Source organism: Stenella coeruleoalba, assembly GCF_951394435.1.
Source record: "Stenella coeruleoalba genome assembly, chromosome: 15".
Taxonomy (NCBI): Eukaryota; Metazoa; Chordata; class Mammalia; order Artiodactyla; family Delphinidae; genus Stenella; species Stenella coeruleoalba.
The window spans coordinates 29,594,036-29,608,120 of record NC_137161.1 but is presented as its reverse complement, the minus strand read 5'-3'; the positions used below and the strand labels follow the sequence as shown (position 1 = coordinate 29,608,120).

Genomic DNA, 14,085 nt, shown 5'->3' with positions numbered 1-14,085 from the left:
GGCCTCTCTTGTTGCGGAGCACAGGCTCCAGACGCGCAGGCTCAGTAGTTGTGGCTCATGGGCCTAGTTGTTCTGTGGCATGTGAGATCTTCCCAGACCAGGGCTCGAACCCGTGTCCCCTGCATTGGCAGGCAGATTCTCAACCACTGAGCCACCAGGGAAGCCCTCCTGTACTGTTTTGAGATGTTCTGTTTTGATGCATTCACGTTCTCATCATTAAAGGATGGAAGTCAAGACTCTCTCAATGTTCTTTGTGTTAAGATGTGAGAGAAATGGCATAGAAACATGGGGAAATTATATCTTTACTTCATAGACCTGGGTTCAAGTTACAAACTAAAAATAGAGAATTAGTGACTTCGTGTGTATGAAAACGTCTTGTCATATAGCAGTTTTGTTTGCTCAATAAGGTGCTAAAAGGTGTATACTTTTCATATAGTTTTGACTTTTGAGCAACGCACATATTTTACACATTCAAAAATTAAGTCAACAAGGAGGGAAAAAATACAAACAAAAACGTGAATCCATCTGTATACCAAAGTTATAAGAACCGTACATATGCAAAATAATTCAAGTAGCTTCTGAGCATAATCCTCTGTTGGAACCCTGATTCCAAACAACATCACTGATTAGAGAAGGGAGATTATAAATATGAAATGGGAAAGGTAAGGAAAAACCCTACAAATGTTGGAGTTGAATTGGGGGACTCGATATAAATTCATTATTTCAAAAAAAAAGTATATTCCCTAGCTCTTTCCATTAAAAGGGACCAGAAATAATACCCTTTCCATTAAAAGGGACTAGAAATAATAATAGCAATTAATACTTCTACCTCTAGATCTTAATTTCTAAGTACCAATCCCCACTACAAAGTATCAGGACTCTTTGGAGAATTGGCTGATTGCAGGTTTAGGGAGTGAAAGTACAAGGTGAGCCTAGTACATTTTGTGACAAAAAAGCAGGGAAGTATTCAAAGATTAGTGGAAATACGTCAAAAGGATACAGAAGCTAGCTTAAGAAGCTCCCACTAGGCAAATTTGGGACGACTTGAGTATATGAGAGAACCATGATAATAATGGATTATATAGCACGTGGAGTAAAATGAGTCTGGTGATACTAAAAAAAGGGAGAGGGACAGATCAGTAAAGCTCTTCTTTATAGAAGAATGCTAGCTAATAAATAAATAAGGATTTATAGTACTAGAAAGTCACTATTTTGTAACCTTTCATATAATACTTGATTTAGGCAAGAATTATCAATGGATGCTAAAAGCAGTGGATGACAGATTGTTGAGGAAAGGGATATTCACTTGTCTCAAAGTATCTGTCACGGGACTTCCCTGGTGGTGCAGTGGTTAAGAATCTGCCTGTCAATGCAGGGGACACGGGTTCAATCCCTGGTCTGGGAAGATCCCACATGCCACAGAGCAACTAAGCCCATGCACCACAACTACTGAGCCTGCTCTCTAGAGCCTACGAGCCACAGCTACTGAGCCCATATGCCACAACTACTGAAGTCTGCACACCTAGAGCCTATGCTCCGCAACAAGAGAAGCCACTGTACTGAGAAGCCCGCACACTGCAACGAAGAGTAGCCCCCGCTGTTCCGCAACTAGAGAAAGCCTGTGCACAGCAACGAAGATGCAGTGCAACCATAAATAAATAAATTAAATAAATAAATGAATAAATAAAAAGTATCTGTCACTCCACAGACTGCTTACTACTTACAAAGAGGGAAAAGTACCTTCACAATGGAGAGGTTTAATCTAGAAGACATGACATTGACCAAATGATTAAACTTACCAAGACCACTAATGGGATAAACTGACATCATGTGCCTCCTTCGTGACACTGTGGGAAGGACACAACATCACTTGGCCATTAATCTTGCCAGAAATGCTTAGCTGAATCTAATCATGAGGAGCAACCAGACAAATCCAGGTTGTGGGGCACAAGACAGCTGGCATGTACTCTTCAAAAATGTCAACTCCGGGCTTCCCTGGTGGCGCAGTGGTTGGGAGTCCGCCTGCCAATGCAGGGGACACGGGTTCGTGCCCCGGTCAGGGAGGATCCCGCGTGCTGCGGAGCGGCTGGGCCCATGGGCCATGGCCGCTGGGCCTGCGCGTCCGGAACCTGTGCTCCATGGCAGGAGAGGCCACGGCAGTGAGAGGCCCACGTACTGGAAAAAAAAAAAAAAATGAGTAACAAACAAAAATAGTTGGAGGAATTGTTCCAGACTGAAGGAAAATAAAGATTATAAATTAATGAGCAATCCTTGATTGGATCCTGAGTGCCCTATCCCCCCAAAAAGGGGAAATTTGAAAATGGATGTATATTATATCAATACTTCTCCAACTTTAATGTGCATATTAACCTCTTGGGGATCTTATTAAAATGAGGGTTCTGATTCAGTAGGTCTGGAGTAGGCTGGAGATCCTGCATTTCCATGAAGCTCCCATGTGATACCAATGCTGCTTGTCCTCAGTATTAAATTCCCTCAGTGTGATTATACTGTTGTGGTTCTTCAAGAGAATGTGCTTGTTCTTAGAGATGCATACTAAAGTATTTAGGGGTGAAATAACAGAAAAAAAATATATGCATGTACTTGTATGTGTGTATGGCGGTGTAGAGAGTAAGCAGAATGTACAGGTTAAGGTTAATAGTTCTAATTAACCTGGGTTTTCTGTATGTTTTCAAAGGAATGAAGACATTGAACTGATTCTCTCAGAAAATAGTTTTTCGAGTCCTCAGATGCTACGATCTCGATATCTAATGTACCCTGGCTGGCAAGTATCATCATTGAAAAGTAGCTAAGATTTCTTTATAAACTCAGTGATTTATTTATTTACAGGAAAGAAAAAGAGAAAGTGAAAATACCAGGTGTGCTCTAGGAGGGTGACAATGGCAGCTACAACAGCCTGCCATGTCCCAGTAACCACTGGCCTTGCTGGAAGCCCAGTGATCCACATCTTGGGGTCCAAATTGAGACCCTTGCTGGATGTTGAGACTTAAGGAGTCATCTTATAGGCCTTAAGCACAATGGTATCCTTTGTTTCCTCTAGCCTCTAGTGAGAGTGAGGTGGCCGACATGGAACCAAGGAGTTATGACCCTCCCGGGTGAGAGAGTCTCTCCTGAGAATAGTCAGTCCTCTAAGGTTCCCATCTGACAGGTAGGTTCCCTGCTATTGTGGCCCAGGGCATGTTCTGTGCTCTGCAGGTGGCCTCCTAGCCTGAACCTGTCCTCCAGAGAGGAGAGGAAGAGAAAAGAGAGTGTGAAGTGCACTATAATCATATTTCCAGCATCACTTGAGCACTTACTGTGTGCTACACGTTGTTCTAAGACTTCGCTCTCCAGTACGGCAGCCACTAGCCACATGTGGCTAGTTAATAAAATGTAAATGTATATTAATAAAGTAAAATTTAAAATTTAGCCTTTTAGTCACACAAGCCACATTTCAAGTGCTTAACCAGCTACCTGTGACTAGCAGCTACTGTCTTGGACAGTTCAGATCCAGAACATTTCCATCATCACAGAAAGTTCTGTTCACAGTGCCACTCTAAGAGTTCAACCTATGTTATCTCATTCATCCTCAAACCAAGCCTGCAAGGTGGATTCCATTTTTTTCTTCATTCTAGAGATAAGGTAGCTGAGGCAGCAAGGACTTAAATGTCTTGTCCAAAGTCCCACAGCTAGTAAATGAAAGAGTTGGGTTTCAAACCCAGGTTGTGTAGCTTCAGAGCCTGTATTTTTTTTTTTTTTGAAGTATAATAGATTTACAAAGTTGTGTTAATTTCTGCTGTACAGCAGAGCCTGTACTCTTAACCACCATGCTGCACTTGTCCCTGTATGGAATGGATAACTAGTTTTGCTCTGTTGAAGGTTCAGGGGAAGACAGTTGTTAAAGCTTAGCCAAAATTGATCCCTCATATTGATTTGGATCATCTTTATTATCCTCACTCACTTCCCTCAGCCACCTCTGTGAGTCCTCCAACCACCCCTTACATCACCAGTATTTTGTACCAGCAAAAACTGATTGTACTATCCTGTTTAAAAAAAAAAAAGGTCAATATGTAAAATTGAAGGTTTTCAGGCTTATTTTTAGAAGGAACCTCTGGTTTGAGTCACATCATACTTAAACAGTGAGTACGTGGATCATTCCTTATGCCTGAACAAGACAATAATATCTTAGCTAAAAAGAAAAAGATGGAGCTTCTGGGGTGAAACTCTTCTCTCCAGTGGCTGCAGCTACTGACCTTTTTGCTGCCCACACCTCTGGGCCTGGTCCTGAGACTTTTGTCGTCTCCACCTGGTGCCTAGGGAAGCACCTATTCTCCAGTCCATACCAACTCATTGTGGGCATGGCATACATTAACCTAGCTCAGGGCACAGACTTTTCTGGAGGCAGACTGATCTAGGACAGAGACAGGTATGAGGGAGTTCATTAGAAGGCTCTGTGAATCTAGAGTCTGAAATCTTCCTTTATCAGGAAGATCAGTCCTTGTAGAGGATCAGAGATGGAGGGGCCTCAGAATCACCCTTCAGGCCCTCCCTTCCAAGTTCATTCCTAGGAATCAGATGATTTACTCTTTTAACAAGATGGCAGTCATCACATTCCTGCTCATCGCTGTACATTACTCCCCTCTCTCCTTGGGTGAGGGCCACCACCTCAGAGTGAACAGGCCTTAGCTGCAGGATGTGCTCAGCTTTGTGCTGTGCAGATTCTTAGCCATTCCCCTCCCACAGCCCTCTGTTGTCATCGACCCCACCCCCACCTCCCCTGGTAGAAGGGCTTGTTCCTAGTCTGTAAGGAAACCTTGTACTATTCCCCTGGCCCCTCCAAATTCCCCTAAGGATACAGCCTCTGAACACAGAAGCCTGAGAAGCCCGTGGTCTCCAAATCTCATGTTTGGATGGGGAGAGAACAAAAAGAACATGTCAGTCTTGCAAAAATGTTATGCCACCACCTTACTTTAAAGAAGTTGCTTTAAAGAGTAAGATACTTTGAACAATGTAAAATTCAAAACTGCAGTGCAGTTTTCAAGCAAAGCAAACTAATACAAAAATACAGTAGACTGGAGGGAAGTGTTTGCATCAAATGTGACGAAGGGTTAATATAGTATTTGGAAAGCTTGTTTAGATATTTAAGAAAAGTAACCCATATTATATAGATGTGAACAGTCCACTTAAGACCAAGTATAAATGGCAACTGTGGTAACAGAATTCCATGTACGTAGTACTCAAATGCAAAATGGTGTCTTACTGTTGCTTTGATCGACACCTGTTACATTTAGGCAAAAATATCTATAAAATTCATTGCTGGAGGAATTGTTGTGAAACTAGTACACTCATCTACTGCTGGGGGTGGTATAAATTACCCATGAGATGTTATGCCCTCTCCTGGACTGATTCCAATCAAGGGATTCATCTCAATGAAATCATTCAAAAGAAGGAATGACAGTTTCATAACTTTGGAAGCTGGGTGGTAGGAATTCATTACACTACCCTTCTATCTTTGCATATCTCTGAAATTTTCCATAATAAAAAGTTAAATTTTTTAAATGCTGCATTCTTAATGAGTCTGTGGCAGTCAGTATGTCTGCTGAACTCAAAACTGAGAAAATAGATCAGAGATGCCCCAGCCCTTTAGTTCCTTCTGGAGAGACTGCACATCCAAATGTACAGTCTGTTAAACTGCCCTCAGTGAGGGTGGGGCATAGTGGGAGCCCTGAAGAGAGTGGGAGGGGATCCTGAGGAAGAGCTCCAAAGGTACCAGGACGGACCCCTAATCCCAGTTGGGATACTGGCAAGCTTCAAAAGTAGAGGGGGTCTTTGACTTTAAGGGATTGCTAGTCCAAAGAAGGTAAGACCTTCCTGCTCTAAGGGGGCAAACATGCTTCTCAGTCTCAAGATGAAAGAGACATAAATGCTTTCAAATAAGTGCTTTGTACACAAAATGACGTACAATTAAGGGAGAATTCAAATATGATAAGTGATATGTAGTTCTTTCCAATGTAGTATGTAGTAGCAGTCAAAGCCCCAATTACTTGTATTTATAATTTTTTAAACCTTTTAAGGTATGAAGGTAAATTTGATGTTGGATCGGTCTTTCCATTAATGGTTCAGATTTGTGTATGGTTTGGTCGTCCCTTGGAGAAGACTCGCTTTGTGGCCAAGTGTAAAGGTAAGCCTTGACTGGGACATGTCCCAGACACTGGTAAAAGAATGCCCCAGAGTTGTCCCCGCTTCCTGGCACCATTTTAGTATTCTGTGTGTGCTGTCTCTTCTCACCATTTGGGTCTGAAAGCAGGCAGAAGAATTTGAGGACCCAGGAGTCCCTTACCCCTGGGAATAGTGGCAGAGCCACTGGGGGAAGATCTGGTGGGGGTACCTGTGAAACCTGGACCCTAGAGGAGGTGCCTTTCCAGTCCCTAACCCTCCCAGCTGTGCCACCCTGGACTTGGCCTCTGCCCCCAGGTGAGTAACAACCCTATCCTCTTCCTCCACCAGCAATTCAGTCCTCTATCAAGCCAAGTCCCTTCTCTGGAAACATCTACCACATCCTGGGCAAAGTGAAGTTTTCAGGTAACTAGGCGCTTGGATTTGGGAGCGCTACTCTGTGGAGTGCTCACATCTCATGATGTGAGTTCATAGACTCTGCTGGTGCTTTACAGACCACTGATGCCTCTTAGACTCTCTCAAAAAACCCTCCCCTCTGGATCTTACACCATAGGCTCCTCCAGTCATCCCTTTCAGTCAAGGTCCCAATCTTTCTCCAGGTCCTTCTGCTCTGCAGTGGAGGATCTGTTTTCCTGCCCCTGGACGAACCTGCCCAGGGCCTCTCCTCACAGCTCCTTGACTTCCTTGTTCTAGAGACTCACACTCCACCCTTCTTGAGCCATCCATGGCCTCCTCCTAGACCTGTCACCAGGAGCTACCCCAATGCTGAGCCTTCCAGCTCTGGATCCGTTTCTGCCAAAGTCTTCAAGCCTTCCACTTGCCTTCTCCTCCCCTCCGTTCAGTAAACCTGTTTATCAGCCTTTGACCCCTGCAGCCCTTGCAACCTGAATTATGTCAGTCCTGGGCTGGGGTTCAGGGAAGGTGTGAAAACAAGGAGCCAGTTAACTCAACATTGAGAAAGAGCAGAATGTTCCAGGGAAAAGGCAGAGCATGTGCTGTGGATGTGAGGCAAAAACAGGCGTTTCAGGAACCAAAAAGGGTTTACTGTGTCTGGGTCCCAAGGGAGGAAGTGAGGGAGTGTGTCTGTTAGGGCATCTTTGGCAGTTATAGCAGAAAACCCCAGCTCAACTAGCAGGTGTTAGCTACATAGCAAGAAGTCAAGAGGTCTGGCAGCATAGCAAAGCCAGTGAAGACCCAGGTAATATATGGCTTTTGTGTTCTTACATTCTTGGTGTCAGCTTTTCCTCAGGTTCCCACCCCTCATGGTTGCCAGGTAGTGCTGCAGGTCTAGGTGTCACATTCAGACACAACAGCTAGCTGATGGAAGAAGCTGGCTCTTCCTGTGGGTGTCTTTATCAGTTCCTCAGCAGACTTCTCTCATTGGCCAGGATCGAGTTGCCATTGCCCATGGGGAATTGGTATTGGAGGAAGAGGGGGATGCTGGGCAGGTAACCGGGGGTGTCTGCAGCAGGGAGCCACTGAGAGTTGTAAGCATGGAATCATCTGGGTTCAGATAGGAGAATTAGGTGGCAGAGCCTCTATAAAAGAATCTCTCAAGGTCCTTAACCTTTGGCTTAATTTATGTTATTGAATCTGAAACTTTGGCCCCACTCTACAAGCCCCTTACTCAAGCCCGCTTCCCTCAGGCTCTGACAGACCCCCACCTGCTCGTCCCTCTCCCCTATCATCACCTCCTTTTCTTTTTTATTTAGACTGACTCTTGACCCTTTTCTTGTTAAAGGTAAACCTTTCTTTGTTTTAGATCTCTTTCTCATCATGCCTTTTTGGGGAACCTTACCCTTGTGTCTCCAGTATATTTTAGCCCCCAGTGCCTCAGCTTATAAACCCGATTACATCTTTCCTGTTCCCATGCACGTGTCCCTCCTGCAGCACTTGTACTGTTGAGCTTGCCCTCCTCCCATGGACTCTCAGACCTCAGCTGAGACCCACCCCCTCCACCTCTACCAAGGGAGCTTTCCTTGCTTCTCCTCAACTACCTCTTCCATAGGGGTGACCCCAGCCATTCTCTTCTTCTAATGACTGTGTAGATGTCTCCCACTCAGGGTCCTACAGTCTTTCAAATGCCACAGATGCAGAGTCAAACTCTTCTTCTCCCACTTGCAAACCTTTTCTTCCTCTTGTAGTCAGTCCCCTTCTGGGTTAATGGTGTCCACCTGATCACCCAATCAGCTTAGCTAGAAACTTACATTGTTCCTCCCTCTCTTACTTCATCCTTTCTAATTTGCTGCCAGTCATGTCAGTTCTCCCTCCTGCATGTCTTGTGAATCTGTCCCCCACAGCTGCACTAATCCAGTCTTAGTGTAGCCTTATCCTTTTGGGGCAGGGTCTCAGGGACTAAAGTGTTCTCCTTGCAGACTCTGAGAGGACCATGGAGGTCTGCCACAACACTCTGGCCAATTCCTTGAGCATCGTGCCAGTTTTGGAGGGACCCACGCCACCGCCTGACTCCAGAAGCACACCTCAAGGCAGCAGCGGGCAGCAGGAATGCTACCTCGTGTTCATAGGCTGCTCCCTGAAGGAAGAAAGTGTCAAGGACTGGCTGCGGCAGTCAGCTAAGCAGGTGGTTTCCAAAGCCCAGACAGACCTGGCACTGATATGACCAGATACTTCAGAGTTGTTGATGGACCTGAGGCAGAAGCCCCTCCACCTTCTCCCTGCTTTCTCCCCACTGGTTCACCCCTCACAGGCTCAGCCAGCGTTTTCAGGGACTCTGAGAGTGGGAGGAAGCCCCTGGGGCAAACTCCAGGCAGACTTGTTTTGCTGCCTACCCTGCGAGCCCAGGCGCTGAAAGCCATTTCCAGTCCTGCTTCCCAAGGCAGGCTGGAGTTATTATCAGATGGCTTAACCAGGACCTAGGTGAAACTTAGTTGTTTCATGTGGACCCTGGATCAGCTTAGTGTTCTAAACTCAAAAATGTCTTCTTAGCTGAACCTAATTCATAGGCTCTCCTGTCTCCTGAGCCCAGCATCTCCTGTACTTTGGTTCTCTCTCTAGACAGGAAAAACAACAAAGATATCCTTAGAGTCCTTTGCAAACCAAGACTCCAAGCATAGACAGCAGTGAGCCCGGAGGCCCTGGAGAGAGGTACAGGGGAAGAGGAGGCTTGCCTATAGATGCACACAAACATCTTTAGTCCAATACTACAAAGAAAAAAAATCCGGACTGGAGTTAAAATCCTCTCATATGCTGCTAGCTTTGGGTTCTAAGCCTCTTAGCACAGTCTGAGCTTAAGCTTATTCTAGAGCTCTGGAAATAGAGTTGGCTGGAGCCTGGGTCTTCTGTACATGCTCAGTTGGGACCTGTCTTTTATACTAAGGAATGGCTGCTTGCAGACAGGGTCTTTCTCAGACTCACTGGATAAACTCTTAAATGGTATTTGACTGTGAGACCTCCAATTGTTCTTTTGTCTGCATGTCTGTCACTGGTGGGGCCTAGGATTGAGAATCTGCAAAGAGGCAGAAACATGCCTATTTGCAAACGCATCAGTCTCTCTTCTGCCGTTTGTTCCCCCCTGGCCCGCAGGACTCTGTGATGGGAAAGTGGTCTTCTCAAGGGACAGACAGGCAGGATATTGTATCCAGTCCATGACGATGCTTGTGCTTCCCTTTCTGGCATCTCAGTCATGTAACTGGCCCCCAGAGCCCTGAGCCCTCACCCTCCCATGTACCCATCAGCTCTGTTGGAAACTGACACCTCCTTACATCTCTGCACAGAAGCCTCAGAGGAAAGCCCTGAAGACCAGGGGGATGCTGACCCAGCAGGAGATCAGGAACATCCATGTGAGTACCCTGCCCTGGGGGCCTAAGTCCCCTCAGTGTCCCAAGGATGTTCTTGTGCAGCTCTATCTTTTAGGATTCCTGAGTGAGGTGGCTGTTTGTAGGGCATGCTGGAGGTCCTGCTTCTCTCAGGCCACAGAGGGAAGCTGGGTAAAGAGAAACCTCAGCTCACCTGGCCTTGCAGCCTCAGTGAGAAGGACGGGGTGGCCTCTGGTGTGATGTGGTTACGAAATTGAGGAGAACTAGTGCCTGTGGGAGAAACAGGTGACATGGAGGTCTGTTTTGTCACCGTGTTCAAGCAGCTACAGAAGTCCTTTCCTCCTCCCATTCCTCTGTCCTAGATAAACCACAGAGAAACCAGCGAGGTCCCAGGTAAAAACTCTAGATCCTGAAGCTGCTCATGGGCAGGTTGTGAAATCCTGAGGCCAGGACGAGAGGCCCTTTGAGGAGCCCTCAGACTCCAGGCTGACTCCCAGGCTCTACCCCAGTTCCCATACCCATTGAGGCCTTTTCCTGATGAGTTTGGGGGAAAAGACTAAAAGGGACAGAGAGTCCAGGTCTCAGCATGAGCTGCATCACAAGTCCCAGTAATGAGCAGGTGGGGCAGGACTCTGGGCTTCCAGAAGCCCCTGCTGTGGATTTGAGGAGGGCCCGTTTATTCCGACTCCAGGGCCTAGGCATCTCTGGGTGTTCCTGCTGAGGACACCATGGGCACCTCAGAAGGCAGGCAGTGTGTGTTTCCCCAGAAGCACACCTTAAATAAGGATTTGAGCGCAGGTAGTTTATTTTGGAAGTGATTCTAGAAAACACTATTAGGAAAATGGGAAAGTAAGAGAAGGGAATCGTGTATTGTCAAACCAGTTCCACTGTTGGCACCTGGGGCTTGGTCCCATTAATAATCCCAGAGTTCCTCCCTGAGAGGTGGGAGAACCTCTGTCAGTCATTGTTTGATGGCTGTTGTGAGGATGGTGTTAATTCCCTGGCACACCTAGCCTTCCACAGGGCAAAGTGGGCTATTTTGCTAGGGTAATAGGCTTGTTTGTTTTGGGGTGTTGTTTTTTTTTTGGCCGCACCACACAGCATGCAGGATCTTAGTTCCCCCACCAGGGATCAAACCCACGCCCCCTGCAGTGGAAGTGCAGAGTCTTAACCAATGGACCACCAGGGAAGTCCCTGTTTTTGTTTTTAATGAATGAGTGAATAATAGAAAATGGTCAGATAATTCTAACAGGACTCTTCTCCTACAGGTGAAACGCCACCTGGACCCCCTACCTGCAGGTTACTTTTATAATGGCACCCAGTTTGTCAACTTCTTTGGTGACAAGACTGATTTTCACCCACGTATCCTTGGAATCTGGGGCAGAGAGGCTGGGGGAGTGTGAAAACCTGGCTGTAAAGAGGGTATCTGCTAGAGCCATCATAGCCTAGCCCCTGGTGCCGGCTGGGTTTGGGAATACACAGCAAGCCACAGAGGCTGACTTTTCATTTTGTCCTCTTAGAGTCATTAAAATTACATTTATTCTTCATTCAGTGATGGCTGAGGTTACTCTCGGGGTTGTAGTTTAAATGCAGCTGTGGTGACATCCTGTGGTCATCAGGGAGTCATGATTTACAAGTTGGAGACTGGGTCTGATTACAGTAGTTAATTTGTGAAAAGGTGGATGGGGTGCTGCTCTAGGCTAGTGAAAGCTGAAGGGCTCAGTTCTAAGAGCTCATGAAGGGCCCTGTGTCAACCCCTGTCACATTCTTTGCAGCTGTGGTGCTGCCAGTATATAAAAAAAAGCCAGTCAGGTACCTTCTGTGCAGGCTGAGCACTCACTACCTCAGTGTCCCCTACTTCACCTGTCCACAGATTCCTCTGGCCTGGGCAGCTCCCTTGGCCCCAAGGCTCAGGGCCTTCTTCCTTAATGAGGTGCCAGTCATGGACCAGTTCATGAATGACTACGTGGAAGAAGCCAACCGGGAAATCGAGAAGTATAACCGCGAGCTGGAGCAGCAGGAGTATCATGACCTCTTTGAGCAGAAGCCCTAGAGGAAGAAGACCCTGGAGATGGACGTTTTGAAACGGGGTGTCTTAACCTCAGCTTTTCCAGAGGCCCCTCCCTAGAGGGGCTATCTTTGTTCTCCTTGGCCTTTGTGTGCTGGCTTGAGTGCATGTTGTCTTTATTCTCTATACAGCGCTGAAGAGCATCACCTGCACCACTGATTTGGCAGGGGAGGGGGGTCCTTATGGAGGATGAGCAGACAGGGGCTGCCCTTTGTGTGCAGCCGGCAGTCCAGGACCTCTGGGTCTCTGATAACAGTATTTTCTTTGGGCTGTTGCAGCAGTGTGTGAGGGTGGGAGGAGCATTTGGATTGCACAGAGTGGCTGCTGGGACATAAAGAATCCTGGCTGCCAAACTGTGGCCATGCCTGGGGGCCTAGGCCACCACAGGCCTTGGGCCTCAGACACCACCCCAGGAGAGCCTTTCACCCCAGTGGAGTGCCTGCCTCCCTGTTTAGGCCCCTTCCACTGAAGGTTTGGGCCCTGCTGACCCTGTGCCCAGTCCTAGAGGGAACAGCACAAGCCCTGGCCAATCCCAACCCACAGAGCCAACAGCTTGGGCGGAGATTAGCAGCTTATTCTAAAATGAGGGAATTTCCCTTACGGACTAAACAGAGGGGAAAGACTTGTTGCTTTCCAGAAGTATGTGGCTTTTGAATTGACACAAGCAGCCCCCCTTGGGACTGGTTTGAGCCTCCTCATGTCATCACTCTGGTTTACCTCATTCGGGGACGAGAAAAACTGCTGCTCAGGCCTCCCTGGTGACACTTTGCCTCACTGTTAAGGTCAGTGTCCTGCAACTGCATAGTCTTACGCCCAGGGTTCTGGTCGCTTATGGGGCATCTTCACTTGAAGGGGGTTCAGTCTCAGCACCCATACCTCCCCTCAGTCTTGCCAGGGAAGGCCTGGTTTTCAGCCCAACCTTCAGGAATCTCATGTTTCCAAGCATCGTTGCTAGTCTTGTATTTGTTTGGCTCTAGGGGACCAGGAATTTCGGAGAATTCCAAATCCAAGTTAGAATTCCTTCTAGTAGCTTTGTTTTCAGCTGGATTAAAAAGCAGAGGGGAATTTCAAGTGTATCCCATGCCTGACCTCCAGAATTAGTGTGGGGAAGAGGAAGGTCGCAGGCACAGATACTTAGGTGATGTCTGTTAGGACTTCAGCGCCTCAGCTGCCTAGATTGTAAATGCTTTCTGAATTTCACGTATTTTTTTGCATGCCTTAGGAAGGAGCACATAGGCAAAACCAGCAAAGTTTCTAGTAACGTAGAGGGGTTTTTGAGAAAGGATCCTGGCACAGAGGAGAGACAGAAAACCGATGGAGCACATGTAGTCTGTCACACAGAGTCCTGCATACAAGTAGTAAAGCAGTTGTTAAGGGCTTGTTAGTAACATGTACTTATATTAGAAAAAAATTTTTCATTTGAAGCCAAATGAACAATACTCCAAATACCATTTAATAAGAACTCTTGCTTGAAGAAAGGCTTCTGAAAAGGCCCATGTGCTCCAGTCTCAGCTCCCAAAGCTGCTGGTGACAAGGGCTCAGGTGTGGAGCCCCATCTGGGAGCCCCTCACTTCTAGCTGGCCAGAGGCTGGGTCCACAACGGGCCTGCCTCTGCTTCAGAATCAATAACAGATCTTAAGTGCAATTGATGAAATAATAATGAGTTACTGTAGCTTCCTTTAGCTCTACCGAGCTCTTTTTAAAAACTCAAGCAGCCTTAGAAAAGGGAGCCAGGGGTGGGAGGGGGCGGGGGGCGGGGTGGGGGGGAGATGACAGGCCATCTCCTCCAGGTGGGTTGCTGTGAACATTTAAATGAAAGCTCTCTTTCTAGGAGCTTGAGCCATTTCCTGGCTGCTGCACAAAAGAGTTTTTAAAGAGGGGTCGGAGCCCACCCATAAAAGTGGGTCTTAAACACTGCATGGGGCTATACCTCCTGATGGTCTTGGTTTCTGACCATTGTCCATAGAAATGCTCTCTCACCAACTTGCCCCACTGTCCCAATTCCTCTCCTGTTAGAGGGGAAACTGTGATTACCTCAACTTGAATATGAAACTGTGATTGAAAAAA

At 46.8% G+C, this 14,085-nt stretch overlaps 1 protein-coding gene across 5 annotated transcripts in view; it reads left to right on the top strand.

Annotated features, from left to right (window-relative positions):
- Positions 1-13,743, top strand: part of DNAAF9 (dynein axonemal assembly factor 9) — a 149,414-nt gene extending 135,671 nt beyond the window's left edge. For all 5 annotated transcript variants that reach the window (XM_079946548.1, XM_079946546.1, XM_079946545.1 and 2 more), the window contains 7 exons: positions 2,696-2,782; positions 6,072-6,178; positions 6,505-6,579; positions 8,550-8,755; positions 9,909-9,974; positions 11,219-11,312; positions 11,891-13,743. In XM_079946548.1, the coding sequence (XP_079802674.1) occupies positions 2,696-2,782; positions 6,072-6,178; positions 6,505-6,579; positions 8,550-8,755; positions 9,909-9,974; positions 11,219-11,312; positions 11,891-12,003 (748 nt within the window). In that variant the 3' untranslated portion in view covers positions 12,004-13,743. The remainder of the gene's footprint in view (positions 1-2,695; positions 2,783-6,071; positions 6,179-6,504; positions 6,580-8,549; positions 8,756-9,908; positions 9,975-11,218; positions 11,313-11,890) is intronic.
- Positions 13,744-14,085: the final 342 nt, after the last annotated feature.